Source organism: Leptopilina boulardi, unplaced genomic scaffold, assembly GCF_019393585.1.
Source record: "Leptopilina boulardi isolate dan_hultmark-lab unplaced genomic scaffold, ZJU_Lbou_2.1 LbouV2_165, whole genome shotgun sequence".
NCBI classification, from domain to species: Eukaryota; Metazoa; Arthropoda; class Insecta; order Hymenoptera; family Figitidae; genus Leptopilina; species Leptopilina boulardi.
Window position 1 is genome coordinate 2,164,250 of NW_026137713.1, and position 20,950 is coordinate 2,185,199.

The following is a 20,950-nucleotide window of genomic DNA, read 5'->3' on the forward strand; positions in this document are numbered from 1 at the left end:
TTTTTTTTTTGGTTTTATAATGCGCAAAGAAAAGAAATCAAACTGGTGGAAATCAATTATGTGTTGTTCAAAAAAAATGTTGAATAATCAAAATACTGAAGATAAATCGGAACCGTATGATTATGTTCTGGAAAAATTAGTTTTGCAACGTGTGCCTCTTGGCGTATTGAAAACAAATTTGAGCAATTCGTCTTCATCCTTTACTGAATTATCAAAAATAAATTCCGACAGTTTGTACCAAGAGAATAATAATATTGAAAATTTTCCTGAAAATATATTTACTCCTCGTAATTTTTCCAAGTATATAACAAAATATATTTTTAATCCATTATCATCAGACACGAGGATTTGTATGGAAAATGAAAAATTAGAAACACCAGAGAAAAGTAAAATTATTTCCAAAATAAAATTTGTTGAAGCTCCAGTTGAAGTTCATTATAAAGCATCAAATTTACAATTGAAAAAGAATACAATGAAATCTAAATCACAAATTTTTACATCCTCTGATTCGTGTGAGAAAATTTATTCCGATCGAAATATTACAGATGATTCCTCTGAAACCACACTTAGATGGAAAATTATAATTAAACACAATCAAACAACGGAAAATAAAGATAAAAATTTCAAAAATTTCTCTTTTGAAAATATTTCAAAATCTTTTTAAGAATAATCACTTTTAAACAATTTATTTTCAATAAAAAGAAAAGAGAATAAAAATTCTATTGCAATTAATAAATAAATTTTTGCACCTTGTTTTGTAGAGTAAATTAATTTTTAATTAATTTCTCAGTTTGAAAAAACAAATATTATTTCTTATTGTAAAAATAATTAAAATCTATTCTAATTAATGAAAAAGTAAATTTAAACATTAATTAATTACTTATTATGATTAATTTTCTGTTTCGATTTATACAATTTAATGAATTGAATAATCTTAAAATGAAATCAAGACGTATCAGAATCTTGGGGGCTTGAATTTTGTAAAACAGCTAACCTGAAAGAAGGAAAATTTAATTAATTATATTAATGAATAAAATTAAAATATTGACATTAAAAATAAAAAAAAAATTATATTAAATTTCAAATTAATATAAAAATATTTTACCGTGGTCGTTTTGAATCTTCGGTGGTATGTTCTTTAGATAAATCTGAAAACAAGGCACGACGAGTCTGTAACAAAAAAAAGTAAAAATATTAAATTATTATATTATAATTTATTAATTGTAAATATGTACTTTTAAAACAATTTTTAAAATTATAAAAAAAAGCAAGTCTTACACTATCGACAATTTTGTTTTGACAATTTTCAGGATTGCAATTACAATTACTGCAAGCTAATTCATTTTTCCGACAACTGCACAAACGAGTTGAGCACTTTGTTTTGCAAGCACATTTAATTTCTCCCTCTGATGATCTTTTTGGTGCTGCACGATTTTCAGGGTTTATATTTTTTGTAGTGTTCTGCATAGGATAAAATGCCAATTAGAATAATGTGAATAAAATTTAAATTTAGAAAATACAAGAAAATGACAAATTATAATAATAATTTTTCAAAAAATTATTATTGTTAGATTATTAAAAAAATAGATTACCATGAGTTTTTGTATTCTACTATAAAGTGGAGTTTTTGTCCAATCGGGATCATTTTCAACATCGTCGTCGGCAATACTGTCGTCTGAGAACAAAAAATCATTATAATTTGGAGTGCCTGGTATGGGCTTCTTTTTCATCTTTGTTTTTTGCTTCATAGAATGTTGTAAAACAGTTTCAAGTTCATTGCAACGGTTTTTATAAAATTCAATATCCTCTTGCTCTTTAGGATTTTCTTTTTTCACCGGTGCCGGTGAATTGTACATCATCATGATTTTCTGTTGTTTTTCACGATTTTCTTGCATTCTCAATGTGTCCTTTAATTTATCGATTTCATCCTGAAATTAAATAATTCATTTTTATTTTAACTTAAAAATAAATATTTTAATAAATTAATTAATGTAATTAAAACAGTATAAATTATTTCAAACCTTCAAATCATTAATTTCACATTTAAGTCCAAAGGTTTTCTTTCTATCTTCAGCTGAGAGTTCAAATACAGCATTGAGAGCTAATTTTGCATCTCTAATTGAAATCAAACTTTGCCATCTTTTACTGGCTTGATTTTCTATGAATAGAAAATAAAACTTTTAAAAATATATTCTTAAAAATTAAAATATTTATCAAGTATAATAAAAAAAACATACCTTGATCAGATTCGACGATTTTTTGTTGAAAATCAGAAATTTGTGTATTTCTTAATTCAATGAATTCGACAAGTTCAGTTTCTTGTTTTTGGAAAATTTCCCCATCATATTTATTGTCACGAAGTTCTTTCAATTGATTAACTAAAAGTGCACGCTCTTGCATTAATCTTTCTAATGAGCATTCAGCATCAATAGTACTAAGATGAACATCCAATTCCTGTGAAACCCACGATTGAATGTGTTCTTTATTATTTCCTTTTTCCGAACGTTTCTGTTGTACTTTCCTCTGTTTTTCTAATACCTCTTTTAATCGTTTATTAACAGCGTGTGCCTCCTCCATTTTTCGTTTCATTACATTTTGTTGTTTATTATGTTGTGTTTGAAGTTTTTTCATTTCATTTACACGTTTACGATCTTGATCTTTTAATTTTGATAATTCACGTTCACGTGAAATTTTCCATTTATGAAAACGACTTGTTTCGGTGCGCATTTGTAATATTAATTTCACTTTTGTTTGTTTCATTGAATTTATTTCATTGGATAAATTTTTTATTTGTTGATCGGATTTCTCTTTTTGTTTAATAACTTTATTTTGTTCCGTACATTTGCGTTGAAGATCAATAATTTTTTTCTCCAATTCTTGTACTTTTTTTCGTCTTGTCTCAGCTAATCGGGCGGCAACTTTATTATTTTGTGCACTATTTAATTGTTGTTGTAATTCTTCTTTTTCAGCGTTTAATTTTGTTATTTCATTCTCCATTTCGTGAACTGAATATAATTGTGCCGCGTCTTCAGCAACATTTTGTAATAATTTTGAGACTAATTCTTCTTTAATTGCAAGTTCACGAGTTATTGTTTGTACTTGATCGATTGTTTGCGCTTGACGTAAAGTATGTTCCTCGTGTTTTTCATCAAGATCATAAGTATCATTTGCAATATTATTTTCCTCTTCTTCGTCTTCAATTTTCATTTGCATCGATTGTTGTGAACCCATTGTTAAATCATGATTCACTAAATCCTCCTCGGTTTTCTTTTGATTGTTTTGTAAATCTGAAAATTAGGTTTTAATTAAAAATTTGCTTTTTTAAATTACATATATTTAAATACATACTGAGAATTTTTAAACGAATTGATTGAAGTTTCTTGTGATGTTCCTCCGTGTCATTTGGAGAGATTTCGAATGATTTAATAAGCTCGTCACATTCATCCATTATATTTGTCATGCCAGCTTTCATTTTTTCTCGTGATTGTTCAGCAAGATCAGTGCGCTCATGCATGTGAATTAATTCAATTAATTGTGCGCTAAGTTTCTCCGTGACGCCTCTTAATTTTTTTTGTAACAATTGATTTTTCTCCTCTAAATCCCGATGCTCTGGTGGACAGCTCGCGAGACCTTGAATCTCTTGACTCAAACGTGAAACTTTCATTTCTTGAATAATATTTTTTAATCGATTTATTTCCGCTAATTGTGGATCTTGATTGATCACCGGCTTGTTCTTGATTTTACGCGCACGATCCGCGTATCGAAGTGTACTTAACGATTCATCTAAATTGTAATCTGTAAAAATAAAATTATATAATAAAAAGAAAAGAATATTTATAAATTTCTTTTTTTTTGGATTCTGACCTGCGGGACTCACGCAAGCGATCATTAGAGTCATTGAATTTCCTCCAAGGGAATCTTGCAAAAGTCTCGTGAGTTTACTATCACGATAGCCAACGTAAGATGCAGTGCCACATTCACCTAATTGTGAAATAACATTTCCTAGAGCTAGTAAACCTTTATTTATATTTACACCTTCCTTGAATCTTTCGCCAGTTGCTTGTGTTTTTTTACTTCTCTCCGAACCGGCTAAATCAACTAACTGAAATTTAGCCGTCCTTGCAATTGTTCTAAAAAAAATCATCAATTATTTGTTATAAAACTTAGATTAATTTAGTAAATAAAATACTTACGGATCATCTTTCTTTTGTTGATGAACGGATATTGTGAAAATTGCATGACTACGACTACTTTGACTATTCATTGCCGTTGCACCAGTGGCACGACAAAGTGAACCATCAGCCAAACATTGTAATGTTTCCTGTGAATTTGTCACCGTTCTTTCAGTGATACCGACAATTTTAATATTTTTTGCATCCTCACGAATATCGACAATACATTGATTTCGTTGTTTATTCGCAAGTAAATCGTAAAGTTGTTCCTGATATAATTCCATAAACGCCACAGTAACTTTATAATTCCAATCTTTTTTCTCTTCTATCGTCTTAAATATATCCTGAACAGCTTGAGGAATAACTCCATTTGTTTCATTAGTTTCCGAATAATTTGTACCCATTGAATATGTTTTGCCACTACCAGTTTGTCCATAAGCCAAAATTGTAACATTGTAACCTACAAGAAAAAAGTTTCTTTCATAATTCAGAAAAATTTAAAAATAAATATTCATTTACCTTGAAAAATATGAGTTATCATTTTTTGAATTGCCGTATTGTAAAATTCAGTTTGACCAATATCTGAATCGAAAACATAATTAAATGTAAATGCTTTGTCAGTGGGTTTTATTTGTATTTGATTTTCCCCAGGAATTACACTCAAACATTCTTGACATCCTTTTTCTATTTCTGTCGAAACAAGCGGTCTAATTCTCACAGCCACACGAATTAAATCGTCTCCCATTTTTTAAATCTAAAAAAAATTATAGTTATCATATTGCAAAATGATTTATTATTAAATTGTAAAAAAAAATATAAGCAAAGAATTATTTTCTGTATGTAGAAATAATAAAAAAAATAAATTCACACTAATTATAAATAAAAGTAAATAAACACTTACCAAAAATGTTTTTGACACTCAAAGGTAAAAAATACACTTAAGTTTTGCACAATGAACCCGACGCCACAATTTCAATGTTGCATAGCGTCCGATCAGAGGTAAAAATTAATCTATTAATTAATTGAATTTATCTTAATTCACACTCAAAGAACTTTAAAAAACAAATTACAACTTATAAAATAATAATTAAAAAACTTATTCAGGTGTTAAAAGTCCATAAATATTCTAAAATACAGCACCTGTTTGATTCAACACTTTAATACCGTTTCTAACCAACAAAAAACCGGTAAAGAATTAACTGGCAATTTCAAAATTCATTAGTTAGTTTTTTAATCACCAGGTGGTATTTTTGTGGACAAGATTCTCTAAACAACCAATAGAATATCATTTGAAAAATTTTGATCAATTCTGATTGGCTATATCTAAATTGGGATTTTTTTATAATTTGTAGGTTATGTTAATATTTATACTAGTTTTCTTATCTTATATCTATTTAGTTCAAGAAGGCGAGGTGTAAACTATAATCCCATGATTTGTTTAATATTGTTAATATTAAAAAAAAACTTTAATAACTATCGTTTGCTCAATAGTAAATTAATTGTTTAATAAAATAATGTCATCACAAGATGAAATTAAAGATGTCTCGAAAAAAGATGAAGAATTCGAAAAGTTGCGAAGGAAGCTAACCGGTAAGTTGTTTCACTGGTTGTTTTCGGCGTGTCAACAAATTATGATCTTGATCATTCAATCGTGTTTAATTGCATATTTTTTTCATAGTTTTTCTTATAGTTTAAAATTACACTTCAAAACAATTGAGCACCTTTTTACAATTTGTATTATGATCCGTGGTAAAGCCGAAAACATTGTTTACATCTCGAGAGTTGAAAACAAATCAATACTTATATATAGCATCACGTAATTGATTAATTATTAGTCATTTTCCTTAATTTTTTTTCTTATTTATTTTCACTTTTTTTTAGATGTCGGAATGTACGAAGAAGGAATGAATCTGGATAACATGAAAGAATTAATAAAAGTTCTACAAGAATCAAAAGAAATGCACGAAAATGTAAGTAAAAAGTCAAATGTAAAAAAAAAGAAATTAGAATTTTATTTTCCATAATGATATATTATATATTTGAAAAACAATTTCAGAGGAATTCGCAATCTTTTCAAGCACCAGATTCGCCACCAAAAAATACCACCGAAAATAATAATGAATCACCGAAAAAAAGTTATGCAAATTCAATAAAAAAGCCATCATCCTCTGATAATGTTGACACTGTCAAAGAAAATAAGGAAATAAAAACAGATGCATTTTGTTCAAATGAAAATAATTGTCGTTCAACTAAATCTCTTTTGGAATTCCAAAAAAAAGCGTTTAGAAGGAGAAAATATGCCATGGATCCATTACAAGGAAAAATTCCCGAAAACGAAGAGCCATTAAGTCGACCAATTAATGAAGATAGTGAAACAATTGATGATTTTTGGAGTAACGTTGATATTCCAATTAAAGAGAGGGTGGAGGAATTAAGCGAATTTTTACAACAATTACGAGATACGTGGATTATGGAAAAGTCAAATGTTGTTGCTGATTCGGAATTAGAATGGGGGTCACCCATTGAGGTGGGTACCTCCGCCCTTTCCTTTTCCTATGATCTATCCTTTATTCCCTCTTATTATCATTAAAAATTAATTTACATTGATCTTTCAATTTGCATTCCACTCAATTTTTAAAATTCGTGAATTCAAAGACTGACGAATACTCAACTTGATTTTATTATAATTTTTCCATGTTTTCTGTTATAAAAAATTCTATGAAAAAAATTTATTTTTACAAAACAATTTACAGTTCTATTTTTATAAAAAGGGTTTTTCTAGAATTAAATTCATTAAAATTTAGAAAAAAAAGGGAAAAGTTAGAAACATTAGATTAAAAACATTTTATGAATCCGTAATTTTTTTGAATTAAATATATAGAAATATACTTTTTTCAAAAATAAATAAAAGAAATTTTGTTTGTACTTTTTAACAATTATTTTTATTTTCTATTAGACTTGCTTTTTTTGCGTTTTCTAATAATTTAACAATTTCAATATGTTTTTTAACGTTAAAAAATCAAAATGTTAATAAATATGAAATAAAAATAATTAATGTTAAAAAATACGAATTTAAAATTTAATTATAAAATATTTAATATATTTAATATTATAAATACGTATAATTTGAAAGACTTTATTGCGATCATATAAAAAAGTGATATTTTGTTTTGTGATTTTTAGGTTTGGTAATGTTAAGATTAAAAAAAATGACTTTAGTTTAAATACATTCAAAAAATAGAGTAAAAGTGCTTCCAGTTTTGTGACATGATAGATAAAATTAATTTATTTTTAATTGAAATTATTTTTTTTTTTTTTAAATGAACATAAAAATAATTAACGATAAGAATCTTAAATATGTATTTTTTTAAAAATGAAATTGTATTTAACGATTTTTTTTTACATTTTTTCAAAAAAAAAAAAAATATATATATTACAATTATTAACGAATACTTTTAAATTAAATAAATAATATTTATTAACATTTAAATTAAAAATAAAAAGTAAATTAACGAATTTGAATTATTGATTAAAAATCGAGGACAATTTTTAATTTTTATATACAATTCTTTAAAACGTATTTTTATGCAAATGTGCAATAATTAATTAAAGGCTGCAAAAGTACAAACTTTGTCTTTAGGTCACTGTATATAATAAGCAATTTTTCCAGGGATCAAATAAAATAGAACGTACAAAAGAATTGTTCATGTATTTTAAAACAATTTGAAAGAAATTCTAATTATTCATACCTTACAAGAAAATTATTAATTATTTCTTTATTAATAATAATAATAGTAATAATCATAATATCATATACAATATTATCATATTAAGTTATTATTATTAATTAATAATAATAAATAATTTAAGTAATAATTATTTATTTCACGAATATTTTTTTTTTCCAAGAAAATTTGTTATTTAAAAAAATATTAGCTTCCATTAAATTTTTTATGCAATTTATAAAAAAAAAATCTTTCTAATTTATCTAAATTCTCCAATTTTTAATTATTAAAATTATCCACTTTTAAATTTATCCAATTGTCCCATTGTAAATGTTCCAATTGTCCAAATATCAGTGATCGAATCCAATTTTAAATTCCAAAAAAGGGTGGATGAATCTCAAAATAGTTTCCATGAAAAAAGGGAAGAAATACAGTATTTTTTATACTCACGTTGTCTTTTGATATTCAACCTCCCTTAACTTTTAATAATATTGTAAGAAAAATGAAATCTACATTTTTAAGTTTCTTTAACTTCAATTTCTTTGTGAAAAAGAAAACAGATTTTCGTCAACTACTTTTTTATCTTTGTGAAATAAAACGCAATTTTTAAATTTGACGTGTTAGAGAAAATCTAACAATAGATTCGAATTCAGCGTAAAAAATACATTAAGAAACGTTCTTACTTTTTTGGGTCGAAAAATTGACCCGAATTTGTTTTCCAATGTAATTTTAATATTTAAATAATTTTACAATTTAATTTAAAAAAAAAAATCTGTACACGATGAAAGAAATTTTTGAATAAATTTTATTTCTCTAAAAAAAAGCAAAAAACAAAAAAAGCTAAATTAAGTCTACCTTTTCTTTCTTATTCAATTTCTAATTGTTTATTTTCAAAATATTTTTTCTGTTAGGTGGGCAATCATCGCTTTAATTTGGATAGGAAAACAACAACAACAACATCAACATCAGGACAATACGAGCAGGAACCAACGAGGGAAGTAATGAGCCGCGCCAGTAAACGTAAGGCAACTACTCTTATTGCAAATATTAGTAAAAATTCCGATAGTGATACTGAAGCTGATGATGATTCGGCTTTGTTGAAAAAAAGAAAACCTCAACAGGAAAGAAGAAAAAACAACAACGACACAAGCACAGACGGAAAAGATGTGCAAATGGATGTAGATTTCGATAAGTTTGTTAAAACTTATAATAAACCACAAACACCAAGTACATCATATTCAACAATTAACACAGCGAATGAAACAAATATTATCGATTCCGATGTAGAGGATATTTTTGATTATAAAGATGATAAAAAATCACCCGAACCACAAATTTATCCTCGAAAAATTCAACCTCCAATTCCAGGCACTAATAAAGCACGAAGGGGTAAAGGACGAAGTAGTGGTGGTGGTAAAGGAAATTTTAAAGGGCCACGTGCCAAAAAAACAAATAATGAAAATAAAATCGATGAATCGGAAAAAAATGTTCCATCATTAAATCGAAAAGAAACACCACTTGAAATTGTTTTAGATTGTGAAACATCTGAATTACAGGATATTTCACCGCAAACCGATGTGAAAATGTTAAAAATGCCATTAACCGAAAGAACACGATTATCAAAACAAAAATTAATTGAAATAGAAAATAGAGAGAAGATAAAACAAGAAGAATATAATTTAAATGAACAAAAACTTGAGGATGAAAAAAATAGAAAACAAGATGAACTTATTCAAAAACGTTTAGCAGAAAAGGAAGAAAATGAAAAATTATCGAAAATACGTGAAAAACATGAGAAAGAAATGACAAAAAAATGGAATACTGTACTTCAGGATAAATCGAAAACAAAGTCTAAAATAAAAGATAATAAAAGTTTGTCCGCTGATGAAATTCAACAGGATTTATTAGGCGAGGATGATATTGTCATATGTGTTAGTATTATATATTTTATCCAAAAATTTATCATAATTATTTTAAATTAATTTTCTTTTTTTTTGATACCTTATTTAATTTTCTATTATTATTATCATTATTTTTTTTAAATAAAAATATGAAATTCCCATATGCACAGGATGATCGTCCTGCAGGTCAATCAATGAAAAAAAATGAAGTGGCGTGTCCAATTTGTAATAGATCATTTCCTGAAAGTGATATTGTGGATCATGCGTCAGAATGCAATCAATTTGAAATTGAAGAGACGTCAAGTCATACTGTCGGTAAACGGCAGAGAAAAAATAAAATGATTTGTAACGTCTGCAGAAAATATGAAACTGCAAATGAAAATGATTATTTCGAACATGTTCAACTTTGTAATGAAGAGTATCGCGGACAAAGGGACGCAGGCTTCTGTACGTTGCTCTAATTATTCTATTCATATTTTTTAGGAATATTTTTCTTTGCATTTTCATATATTTTAAAAACTAATATTTCTAGTTAGTTATTAATAATTGTTTTTCAATTTCTATTTGTTAATCATTAAATTTTTTATTTTATTTCTATTGTTAATAATTGAAAACTTAAAATAATTAAGTTAAGTATTTATTAATTAATAATTTATTATATTATTTTTTATTATTAATTAATAATTTATCCACTTATTTATTTTTTGTCTTATTTATATTTGAATATTTCTATATTTTCATATTCTTCCATTATTATTTTGTATTTTGTTTTATTTTTTTCATTAAAATTTTTCAATTATTTTAAGTAATTTAAAATAAACAAATATTTATTCGTTAATTTCAGCTTTATAGTACTTTTTTTTTAATTTCCTTTTTATCATAAATTATAAAGTTTATTTTACCCCAAGAAAAAAAAACAATTTGAAATTTTTCTTTCTAGGGGAAAATAAGACTATTTTTTTTGATAAAAATGAATCGAATAATTATTTCCAATTTGTTTCAGCTACAAATCAGGGTGATAATCAAGGGAATTATAACCCAGAAAGGAAAAATTTTAATTTACGAAGAAGATCTTAATTAACGTCATTGAACTTTTGCATTCCAAAAGTGTTGATACCTCAAGATCCGATTGATTCGGTTTTAAGATAATTATTTTTTATAATTTAGGCTTCTCTATGTCTTCCTTAATCACATTCTGAGAATTTCTTTGAAAAAAAGAGTTTTCTTTTCTTTTCTTTTCTTTTTTTTTTGGTTAAGATTCGTTTTTCCATAAATATTAATTCAGGTTTAAATCGTTAAATTTTATAATTAATTATTATATTTATAAATTTAAATTTATTGTAAAAATTTAGATAAATGTGTATTTCACATTTTTAATCAGCAAGAAAAATTCTTCAAGCGGAAGGTAATTTTTTCAATTTTTTTTCGGTTATAAATTGTATTACTCTTTTTTTTCTTTCAGTTTTATTAATTTTAAATTTAATTTTTTTGAATTAATTATTTTCTATTAATCACTTTGTTTATTTTATGTAAATTTCTCTTTTTTCGTGAATTTAATTAATAATTTCAACAAAGTTAATTGATCTTTTGATTTATCTTTTCATATTATATTGAAGAATGTGTTTGTAAAAAGAAAAAGAATTTTTTTTCACAATATTATAAATATTTATATGCACAGTTAAAAGACAACGAAAAGTTAAATCTACATGTTAAGTGTTTTTTTATCATTTAACATTAAAAAAAAAGAGTTGATTTTATAACTTACGTTTGTTAACTCAACTTGTGATTTTAAGAGAAATGTACAAAATACACAGAAATGTACTACTCTTAATTCTAAGTAAATTGATGCAAGATTTGTGATATATTCTAATATAAATAATGGATTTTTGTAATAAAAGAAAATATTCTACCACTTTCTAAATATATAGTTAATTATATTTAAATTAAAACTAAATTTCTTTATCTTAAAATTAATTTTTCAGTTTAAAATAAAAATTTAATTAAATTATTATAATTAATTGTTTAAAATTACGAAAATTATTTCTCTAATTATGTAATAAAATCATGAATGAAGCAATTGATATTTAATGGAATTTGTTTCAGTATGAAACGTACATACACATACACGAAGTCATATATTTTTATCTACATTGAATTATCTTCAGAGTGAAAATGAATTGACAAACATAAACAGACACAATTTCGTTTCAAGTATTTATAATTCAGTAGCGAAGGAGACATTGATAGAGAAATATATATTTTCGGTTCTTTTTTTTATGTGAAACAATTCTTGTAATTTATTTTATAAATGAAACACAATTGAATTTAATTCACAAGGTACTTCCACTGTTAGTCTCCTGATTTTGGCCTTGAAGTGAATTTTTCTTCAATTCCTCTGGGATTTTAGATAGTTTAGCCTTTTAACAAAAATGTTATTTAAAACATTGTTTTATTAAAAAGTGAGTATTTAATTTTTAAAATATGATTTCATTTCAAATTAACACGTTATAATTTAATATAATATATTATTAACAAACGACAAATTTTGCATGTTTATTAACTTTTATTTTCTTTTACAGTTCAATGTTTTGCTGAAAGTATTTGTTTCAATTTAAAAAATTTTGATATCGGCAAAAAAAAGAGAGAATGATGAAAAATGTTTGTTTGTTAGTTTTAATTGTATTGACGAGTCAAATAGAATCTTTATTACTTCATGATGGATGGATTGGAATTATTAATTCCACGGGTGAGATGAAAACTTTTTTTTTTTTTTGTTGATAAATTAAAAATTATAATTAAAAATTAAAAATACTTTTTCTCTTTAGGACAATCATTCCCAGCGACAATACCAGGTGGGATTTATACAGATTTAGAGAAGGCGCAAATTATACCGAAAAATTTGATAGGATTCAATGATGTAAAAAATCGATGGATTGCTAAGGAGAGCATAATTTATTTTACAAAGTTTCAAGGTAATTTTATATTAAATTTTAATTTTATTAATCCGATATCAAAACATCTAAAGATTGTATATATATATAAATCATTTTTAAATTCAGTACAAAATAAATTTATATCATGTGTCACGCTTGGTACATTTTCCTATCTGGGTAATTATATACATGTGCCATTCCATGAGTTTTTTTTATCACTTTTCGGTGTAACCTCACCAAATTAAATGAAACATTTTTTTTATAATATTTATTAATATAAAAGTCCAATAATCACTTTTTAAGTATGTATATATTTTTTTTTAAAATAAATTTAAAATTTCAGTGACAGAAGAATTTTTAAAAGCATCTAAAGTTGCTTTAGTGTTTCATGGTTTGGATACGTTTGCAAATATATTTTTGAATGATGAACACATTGGAACTACCGATAATATGTTTGTGAAATATAATTTTAATGTGAAGACTCAATTGAAGGTATCTAATATTTTTTTTTTTAAATAATATTTTTAAAAAAACTAAAACAAAATATAAAAACACTTTGTCAATTTCAGAAAAAATTGAATTCAACAAATAAATTAGAAGTACGTTTTGCTTCGCCGCTAAGAATTGCAAATCTACTTTACAGAAAGCAAAAATTAAATTACGAAGTTGTTCCAAGGTGTACGCCTGAAAAATATAATGGAGAATGTCATGTTAATCATATTCGAAAAATGCAAGCAAGCTTCAGTTGGGATTGGGGTCCAGCTTTTCCCTCGATTGGAATTTGGTAATTATCTTTCAAGAACAAAAATTCAGAAATGATTAGATTAAATTCAGATAACGTTTTCTCGATTCATTTTTTAAATATTATCATTTTTGAAAATATCTTATTTTATATTATATATTTTCTATTTTATCATCTTTTTAAAAAAAAAAAAATATTTGTTACATTTTATTAAATTTTTTCTTTAATTTGCGTTTTCATCTTTCCGCTTCATAGAAAGTTAAAAAGAATTGTATTATTTTTTATTATAGTATTGATTTTTGTTTTTCTATAACAGTGAATTTATTTTGCAGGAAAAATGTGGAATTAATTCCGGTGACTGAAGCTTATGTCACCGAAGTAACAGCAGATATTGTCAAAAAAAATTCCCATTGGGAAATAAATGTTGGTGTATTTTTCGATACTTTATCCTATGAGCGAAATATAAATTTTAATGGAGTTATTCAATCAGTATTAGAACTCGATGATGGAGAATCAATTATGAATTATACAGAATTTTCATCAACAGCAGAATGGAAATATTCAAATTGTTCTGTTACTTTACAAATTCCATTTGTAAGTTGAAAAAAAAGTATTCTAATTATAAAAATCTAATTATTATATTTTATTGTAAACTATTTTTTTTACAGGAATCAGTGATGTTATGGTGGCCAAACGGATACGGAGAACAAAAACTTTATAAACTCGTAACTCATGTTCAAATTGACAATTACGAAATGGAAAATATGAAAAATATTGGTTTTCGAACAATTGAATTGATACAAGATCCTTTGGACGAGGGTTTAACTTTTTATTTTCGTGTGAATAATTTGCCAATATTCGCTAAAGGAAGTAATTATATTCCAGGTAGTATTTTTCCTGAATTAAGTACAAGGAGGGAAATTATATTACCATTATTGACATCCGCTAAAGAGGCAAATATGAATATGTTACGTGTTTGGGGCGGTGGAATGTATGAATCAAATCTTTTTTACGAATCAGCCGATGAATTGGGAATTTTAATATGGCAAGATTTTATGTTTGCTTGCAATATGTATCCAACGAGTGATTCTTTTTTAGAAAGTGTTGCAAATGAAGTGTCACAGAATGTTAAACGATTGAAACATCATGCAAGTATTGCACTTTGGGCGGGTAATAATGAAAATGAAATTGCAATTTATGGCAATTGGTATGGAACGGGAGATAAGGAGATTTATAAGGATGATTATATTAAATTGTACGTGAATCTTATTAAAAATTTAGTTGAACAATTGGATACGACAAGATCGTTTGTTGTGTCAAGTCCTAGTAATGGATTGTATAGTGATAATAATGGTTATCTTGGAACAAATCCTGGATCGAATTTATACGGAGATGGTAAATATAATATCGTTTTTAATTTAAACATTTTTTTTTTTTTATTCAATTAAAATAATATAAAATTTTCCTTTGGCAGTTCATTATTATAATTATTTGCAAAATGGATGGGATATGAATCATTATCCAAGAGCGAGATTCTCTTCAGAATATGGATTTCAATCGTGGCCATCGATAGAGACATTGATATCTGCTGCTGAATATGATGAAGATTTAAAACTTGGCAGTGATTTTATGCAACATCGACAACATTTACCGGGTGGCGATGGATTTATGAAATTATTGATTGAAAAAAATTTAATTATTCCCGAAAGTAATAATACAAGACGGGATCTTGAGGATTTTATTTATCTTAGTCAAATTAATCAAGCGATGTCAATTAAAATGGAAACAGAATTTTATCGACAGGGAAAAAATTCATTGGAATCGAATGGTGGAGGTTATACGCGAGGTGCACTTTATTGGCAATTAAATGATGTTTGGCAAGCTCCTTCCTGGTCCTCAATTGGTATGAATAACAAATTTAAAAATAGAATTATTCACAATTTATTTTGTTTTTTAATATTTTGTTTTTTCTAATACATTTATCATTTCCATAATTTACTGAGTAATTGTAAGAGTAAATAAAGATATTTGTAAATCACTTCTCCTTTGAGAAGAAGATTAATACCAATATCAAAATCAATAAGATAATATTTTACTGTCAATGTTAAAAGAAACATTGTTTTTTTAAAATTTATAATTATTGAAAATAAATTTTAGAAAATGTATATTATTAATACACAGAATTTGGTGGACGTTGGAAGATGTTGCACTATTTTGCGAGAAATTTTTTTGCTCCTGTAATTGTGAGTTCACGTTTATCCAATGCTCGAGATTTGACAATTTACATAATTTCGGATTTACATCGTCCTTTAGAAAAACTTTCCTTAACTTTAAATATTTACAAATGGGATTCAATTAATCCAGTGTCAGTTCAATATTTCACGAATCTCTCAGTGGTGAGTATTATCATAATCTATATTTATTTATTTATAAATTTCTTTTTAAAATTGAAAAATAAAACTTATCATTCTTACAGAAAGCCGATGAATCAAAATTGGTAAAGAAACTTTGGTTAGACGATTTTTTGGTGAAAAATAAATGTGGAATAATGGAATCGGCAAAGATAAATTGTTTTTTGGAAATTTTGCTGAGAAGTGAAACAGAAGGCAAAATTATTGATGTAAATTACGTCTATCCATCTCCTTTGAAAAAGGTTTCATTGCCTCCTGCTGAAATTGAAGTAAGTAAAATTTTTTAAATTTGTTGCTTTAATGAATGAAAATTGATAATTAAATTAATTTCTCACTTTTATAAAAGATGAAAGTCAATTCGAAAACAATGCCTGGCGAGAAAGCAAATTATTCTGACTATGAAATTAAATTGACAACAAAAAATATTGCACTTTTCGTTTGGCTAGAAATGGGACCATTGAAAGGCAAATTTTCCGAGAATGGCTTTCACATTTTGCAGGGTGAAAAGACAATTATTTTACACGCTTTAGAAGCAATGACACCAAAGGAAATATTAAAAAACGTTTACCTGAAATCACTGTCGGATGTTTATAAGGTTTGAGGGGAAAAGGAAAAACAAATTATTTTCAAATATTGTGGATAAAGAAAGATGACAATTAGAAATTATGAAGGAAAATAAAAGTCCCGATGTAAATAAATTTCAAATCCAATTAAAGCAACAAGCATGACAAATGCAATTCCACATATCATATAAATGGTATCAATCATAATTTTTTTTTTACTTAAATTACTTTTATTCTAAATTTTTTAAATTTCGATAAATTAATAATTCAGGTATTTCATCTTCATAAGATTTATTTTAAAACAAATTTTTTTTTTATTAACCAAAGGTTAGAAAACACTTTAAATTACATTAAAACATCTTGAAGTTTGTTTTATGAAAAAAAGAATATCGATTCTTTATGAAAAATTTGCGCATTTCTTAAAATTCCTATTGGCGTTAATAATTTTCTTCCTTTATTTTACATTAAAAATTTTTATATATAAGCTAAATATAAATTAATGTACACAAAATTTATCAGTCAAACACTTGTAACAAGCGTAGCTTTTCAAACAAACTAATAATCTCTCGATAGAGAAATGTCAGTTATTTTTTAAAAATATATCTTTTCCTTACATAAATATAATATTTGCAAAAAAATTATTTTTTAATAATAGAAAAAATAAATTATAAGAAAATATTTACAGATATTTTCTATCAAATAAATATTCGTAGTTGACTAATTAATCACAATTTTTTTTTTACTATAGAGATACTTATAAAACTATAATTTCATTTTCGGCCGGATTTCGATAATATAAAAATATATATCTTTATATTTTGTAAAAATATTAATTATTTTTTAAATGATGAATTTGAGATTTTATCGTATTTAACGTCTCCTCGGATGGCGAATACATATAACGTCGACTCAAATTAATTGCAACCATTATGCAACATAATAATAATGGACCAAAAATTGCTCCCTCTACTCCTAGACAAAAAATTCCTCCCGCTATCGATAAACCCGTGAGATATGGATGACCACCTCTAGAATTTACAATTAATAATAGTAATTAAATTTAAATTAAAACAAAAATAATAAATTTAAAATATAATTATTAAGAATAAATTATTATTTAGAAAATAAATTTTATTTTTCTATATTTATAAATAAATGATTGCGTACCCTTTAATTTCTTTGTAAAATTCCGTGACGACAATGTTGCAGGGAAGAAAATGAAAGAAGAAGAAAAGTGTCGCGATCATTGGTCCGCGTGTAAACCAGAGTTCAATTGTCACCGGTATACAGGCGAAATATGCATCGAGAAATGGAACAGCGCCCAATATCATTGCAAAAACAGACGGTAAGTAGACAATTTTTACTTGAAATAAATTATGAACAAACCACGTCCATAAACCAAAAAATGATGCGAGTTTAAATGTTGCTGCAAATACGCCAATTACTGATTCCTGCAGGGCAACTGCAAATCTTTAAGAAAAAAAACAAACAAACAAATTAATTAATGACGGAAAAAAATCTCTAAAATAATTTTTATTGAAACGAGATATTTTTTTCATACCCTCCAAATTCAGATATGCTTAGAAATAAAAAAAAAATGTTTATTAGAAAAATTGAAATACAAATTTTTTGAAAAACAAAACTAATTTTTATGTGCAAATTTACCTGTTACAACTAATTGGACTAAAAGTTGTTATTGCCTCGATTGGCTTATAAGTTACTCCACTAGAACTCAAAAGGTAGAAAAGTGCCGTGAAAAATACAACCTACAATGAAATATTTACAATTTTTGTTTAAAAAAAAGAAAAAGATAATTTCGCTTTCATATTATTAATTTTTAATAAATAAACTAATACATACCATACTGAGAGTAAAATTAAGTACCGCTGATCCACTAATTAATACAATATAAATCAATTCGGTCACTATTCCTAAAATAACGGACATATTTCCTTTGACAATACTCCAAATTGAATCCAAAACCGACATAAGAACACCAACGTTTTCCTTTGCGAAATTTTGAACGCTGGTCATATTAAATAATTCTGTAAAAAAAATTTTAATAATAAGGTACTAAAATCTAATGAATTTTTAGTCTTTTAATTATTTTGAAAATTAAAAAGTAAACTTGAGCATTCTACTAACGAAAAGGAGTTTTTCCAAAACTATCCTTAAAACTTTCCCAAACAGAATCCATATCGACTGTTGGACCAATTAAATCTGAATTTTCACTTGACATCATCCAAGCTTGATAAAATCTATCCCACAATTCTAATACTTTTTTCTCCATTAATTCCGCTTTAGCTGGTTCTAAATTTTTCACAAGACTTTTCACCTTATAAATTAAAATAAAAAATCAAATTTAATTATAAATTATTTATATTCTGTTGAAATAGTAAAAATTTTTGTTGAAATCTTATTGACTTGAAAGCAAATTAAATAAATTAAACTTACACCATCAGAAATTGCACTTCGTCCATAAGTATAAGCATTATCAAGAACACTATTTACTGATTCTTCCCATTGTTCAGGAACCCAATCAATATCCGGATTATTTACAAGAGAAGAATTAACAATTTCTCCCGTGACTTGAATTAAATGAATTCCCTCCGCGTAAACCTGAAAAAAATAATTACAAATTTTTTAAAATAGTTTATTAACCATTTGAGTGGCAAATTTGTAAAATTTTTATTCACCTGCATTGTTATAAAAATTGCAACACAAGTTGTGAAAAAAAGTAATCCAAGAATAACGGCAAATGTTGCAACTGAATCAATAGATCCTTTTAAAATAGTCGTTAATTTTTGATCGATAATAATAGAAACTTTATATAATCCACGAATATAAACTGGTAACAATGCATCGAGTCTCTCATCGCACCATTCATTAATATGATTCCAAATTCCTTGAATATATTTTTGTATTTTTGTCCATATACCAAAAAAATTGCCCATTAATTTAATAATATAATAAGCAACCGGAAAAATAAGAATATAAATAATCCATTTATGCTTCCATATTAACATTCCAGTACAAGCATAAATTGTCCCCTTCATATATTTATCCGTATCAACTTGATCGTCCTCAATGTCTAATGACATACGTAAATCGGCTTTTAATTTCCACAAAAAATGTCTCTCGGGTAGGGAAAATTTAATAGTTGGCGTTACATTCACTGATGATCGTGATTTTCTTGAATTCATAAAAATTGATCTTCCCGAATCAATTGTCATTGCTTTTGTTGTATCTTTTAATTTTGGTTTAAATTTCTCCACTGGTGTACTTGATGCTTTCTCACCAATTGAATCCATTGGTTTTGTCGTTGTTTCTGAAATATCGTCTAAAAAAACATCATCATCTGGCGATAATGGACGATCAATTGATTCTGTGTTTATAAATGTTCGTGAATAATCGTTTAATAATAAATTGATAGCAGTTTCCATAAATGATAAACAATTTCCTTCTAATTCCTCATGTTCAATGATTGTTAATACTTCATAAATAAAACCAACGACGAAAAATAATTGTAGAGAACAAAAAACAATAACTGGATATGTGCCAAAAATGTTTGATATATACAAACTTACGATTAACCATATCGCATAGGATGAAAAATGAAAATATAATGAATTCTCCGGTCGCCAATGAAGATAAAGTAGTGAAAAATATCCGATCAAAATGAAGGATATCTGCAAAAAAAAAAAAAAAAATTGAATTTTACAATCTTCGGAGGTTTATATCAATAATAATAAATTCTTACCATCCAAATATTACAGGAGGAGATAAAAAATTCAAGAATTGAATTTCCAATTGTTATAATTTTCCAAACGAGATAAATAAGAATACTTGGCATATAATTATAAATTAATGTTGTAATTGTTGAAACAGAAACAGCAGCAATAATATATTTCAAATGATTTCTTATAAAAGATCCAATAATTTCCGATGTTTCATCAACAATATGGAGAGGAATTATTGTTAAATGTAAAACAAGTGGTTTATTCGATTCTTCTGTTATATTAAACCATGATTTAACCATAGTCGCTAAAGAATTCTTGAATGGAAATAAAACCGATCCACACAATAATGCCCATATTAATGGTTTAACAAAAGGACTTAAAATAATATAAAGTCCATAACCAGCGACACAAATAAATGATAATAATAAAAGTGCCAAAGCATTGTAAATTCCTTGTTTTAAAGCTTTTTCATGTCCCACACTAAAACCTGACAACTTGTTTAAGAGGTTATCCATATTTTTCTAATTCCACCATTTGATAATAATGAATAATTTATGAATTTTTTCTTTACACGAATTAACCGGTTATTTTAAAAATGTGTCCTTGATTTTTAAAACCACTCAATTCAATTCTTAAAGACGATATTATTTACTTATTAACTTAACGCGAAGTTCTACGAGACATTTTTGGACATTTTGTTTGTTTACGTCATTTCTGATTGGATGCGCGTTACGAACACGTGTCATCACTATTATGTCATCAA

The 20,950-nt window shown here is 26.0% G+C and overlaps 4 protein-coding genes across 5 annotated transcripts; 2 read left to right on the forward strand and 2 right to left on the reverse strand.

Annotated features, from left to right (window-relative positions):
* Positions 1-11: 11 nt before the first annotated feature.
* Positions 12-664, forward strand: LOC127277094 (uncharacterized). Its single transcript, XM_051297923.1, has 2 exons — positions 12-230; positions 339-664. The coding sequence occupies exons 1-2, from the start codon at positions 20-22 to the stop codon at positions 662-664; spliced, it is 537 nt and encodes a 178-aa protein (XP_051153880.1). The 5' UTR covers positions 12-19.
* On the reverse strand, positions 393-5,367 carry LOC127277088 (chromosome-associated kinesin KIF4). Its single transcript, XM_051297914.1, has 11 exons — positions 5,074-5,367; positions 4,692-4,926; positions 4,194-4,632; positions 3,865-4,130; positions 3,349-3,795; positions 2,238-3,287; positions 2,022-2,158; positions 1,593-1,928; positions 1,279-1,461; positions 1,106-1,170; positions 393-994 (listed from the first exon to the last, which is right to left on the reverse strand). Exons 2-11 carry the CDS (start codon positions 4,915-4,917, stop codon positions 946-948), a joined length of 3,198 nt encoding a protein of 1,065 aa, XP_051153871.1. The 5' UTR covers positions 4,918-4,926; positions 5,074-5,367; the 3' UTR covers positions 393-945.
* Positions 5,368-5,561: 194 nt separating this feature from the next.
* Positions 5,562-17,151, forward strand: LOC127277393 (beta-mannosidase). The gene is made up of 15 exons (XM_051298494.1): positions 5,562-5,762; positions 6,054-6,142; positions 6,229-6,699; positions 8,809-9,828; positions 9,969-10,245; positions 12,378-12,395; positions 12,624-12,770; positions 13,075-13,223; positions 13,301-13,515; positions 13,806-14,067; positions 14,142-14,868; positions 14,948-15,376; positions 15,655-15,869; positions 15,950-16,153; positions 16,231-17,151. Exons 1-15 carry the CDS (start codon positions 5,687-5,689, stop codon positions 16,483-16,485), a joined length of 4,554 nt encoding a protein of 1,517 aa, XP_051154451.1. The 5' UTR covers positions 5,562-5,686; the 3' UTR covers positions 16,486-17,151.
* On the reverse strand, positions 16,879-20,910 carry LOC127277089 (transmembrane protein 245). Of its 2 annotated transcripts, XM_051297915.1 has the most exons (9): positions 20,208-20,910; positions 19,144-20,136; positions 18,902-19,066; positions 18,593-18,782; positions 18,308-18,492; positions 18,113-18,213; positions 18,009-18,026; positions 17,615-17,917; positions 16,879-17,475 (listed from the first exon to the last, which is right to left on the reverse strand). In XM_051297915.1, the coding sequence occupies exons 1-9, from the start codon at positions 20,700-20,702 to the stop codon at positions 17,277-17,279; spliced, it is 2,649 nt and encodes an 882-aa protein (XP_051153872.1). In that variant the 5' UTR covers positions 20,703-20,910; the 3' UTR covers positions 16,879-17,276. The 2 variants fall into 2 exon arrangements, with proteins under 2 accessions (XP_051153872.1, XP_051153874.1); XM_051297917.1 differs by lacking the exon at positions 18,009-18,026 and having other exon boundaries at positions 20,208-20,909.
* Between the last annotated feature and the right edge of the window lie 40 nt (positions 20,911-20,950).

Coding starts and splice junctions, on each gene's coding strand:
- LOC127277088 (XM_051297914.1), bottom strand. CDS start 4,917: ATGGGAGACGATTTAATTCGTGTGGCTGTGAGAATTAGACCGCTTGTT. Junction 1,462..1,592: donor GTAGAATACAAAAACTCATG/GTAATCTATTTT, acceptor TATCCTATGCAG/AACACTACAAAAAATATAAA. Junction 995..1,105: donor GAAGATTCAAAACGACCACG/GTAAAATATTTT, acceptor TCCTTCTTTCAG/GTTAGCTGTTTTACAAAATT.
- LOC127277393 (XM_051298494.1), top strand. CDS start 5,687: ATGTCATCACAAGATGAAATTAAAGATGTCTCGAAAAAAGATGAAGAA. Junction 13,224..13,300: donor ATGTGAAGACTCAATTGAAG/GTATCTAATATT, acceptor TGTCAATTTCAG/AAAAAATTGAATTCAACAAA. Junction 15,377..15,654: donor TCCTTCCTGGTCCTCAATTG/GTATGAATAACA, acceptor ATTAATACACAG/AATTTGGTGGACGTTGGAAG.
- LOC127277094 (XM_051297923.1), top strand. CDS start 20: ATGCGCAAAGAAAAGAAATCAAACTGGTGGAAATCAATTATGTGTTGT. Junction 231..338: donor ATCAAAAATAAATTCCGACA/GTTTGTACCAAG, acceptor CATTATCATCAG/ACACGAGGATTTGTATGGAA.
- LOC127277089 (XM_051297915.1), bottom strand. CDS start 20,702: ATGGATAACCTCTTAAACAAGTTGTCAGGTTTTAGTGTGGGACATGAA. Junction 18,214..18,307: donor TTAATTTTACTCTCAGTATG/GTATGTATTAGT, acceptor ATTTCATTGTAG/GTTGTATTTTTCACGGCACT. Junction 17,476..17,614: donor TTTTACAAAGAAATTAAAGG/GTACGCAATCAT, acceptor TGTAAATTCTAG/AGGTGGTCATCCATATCTCA.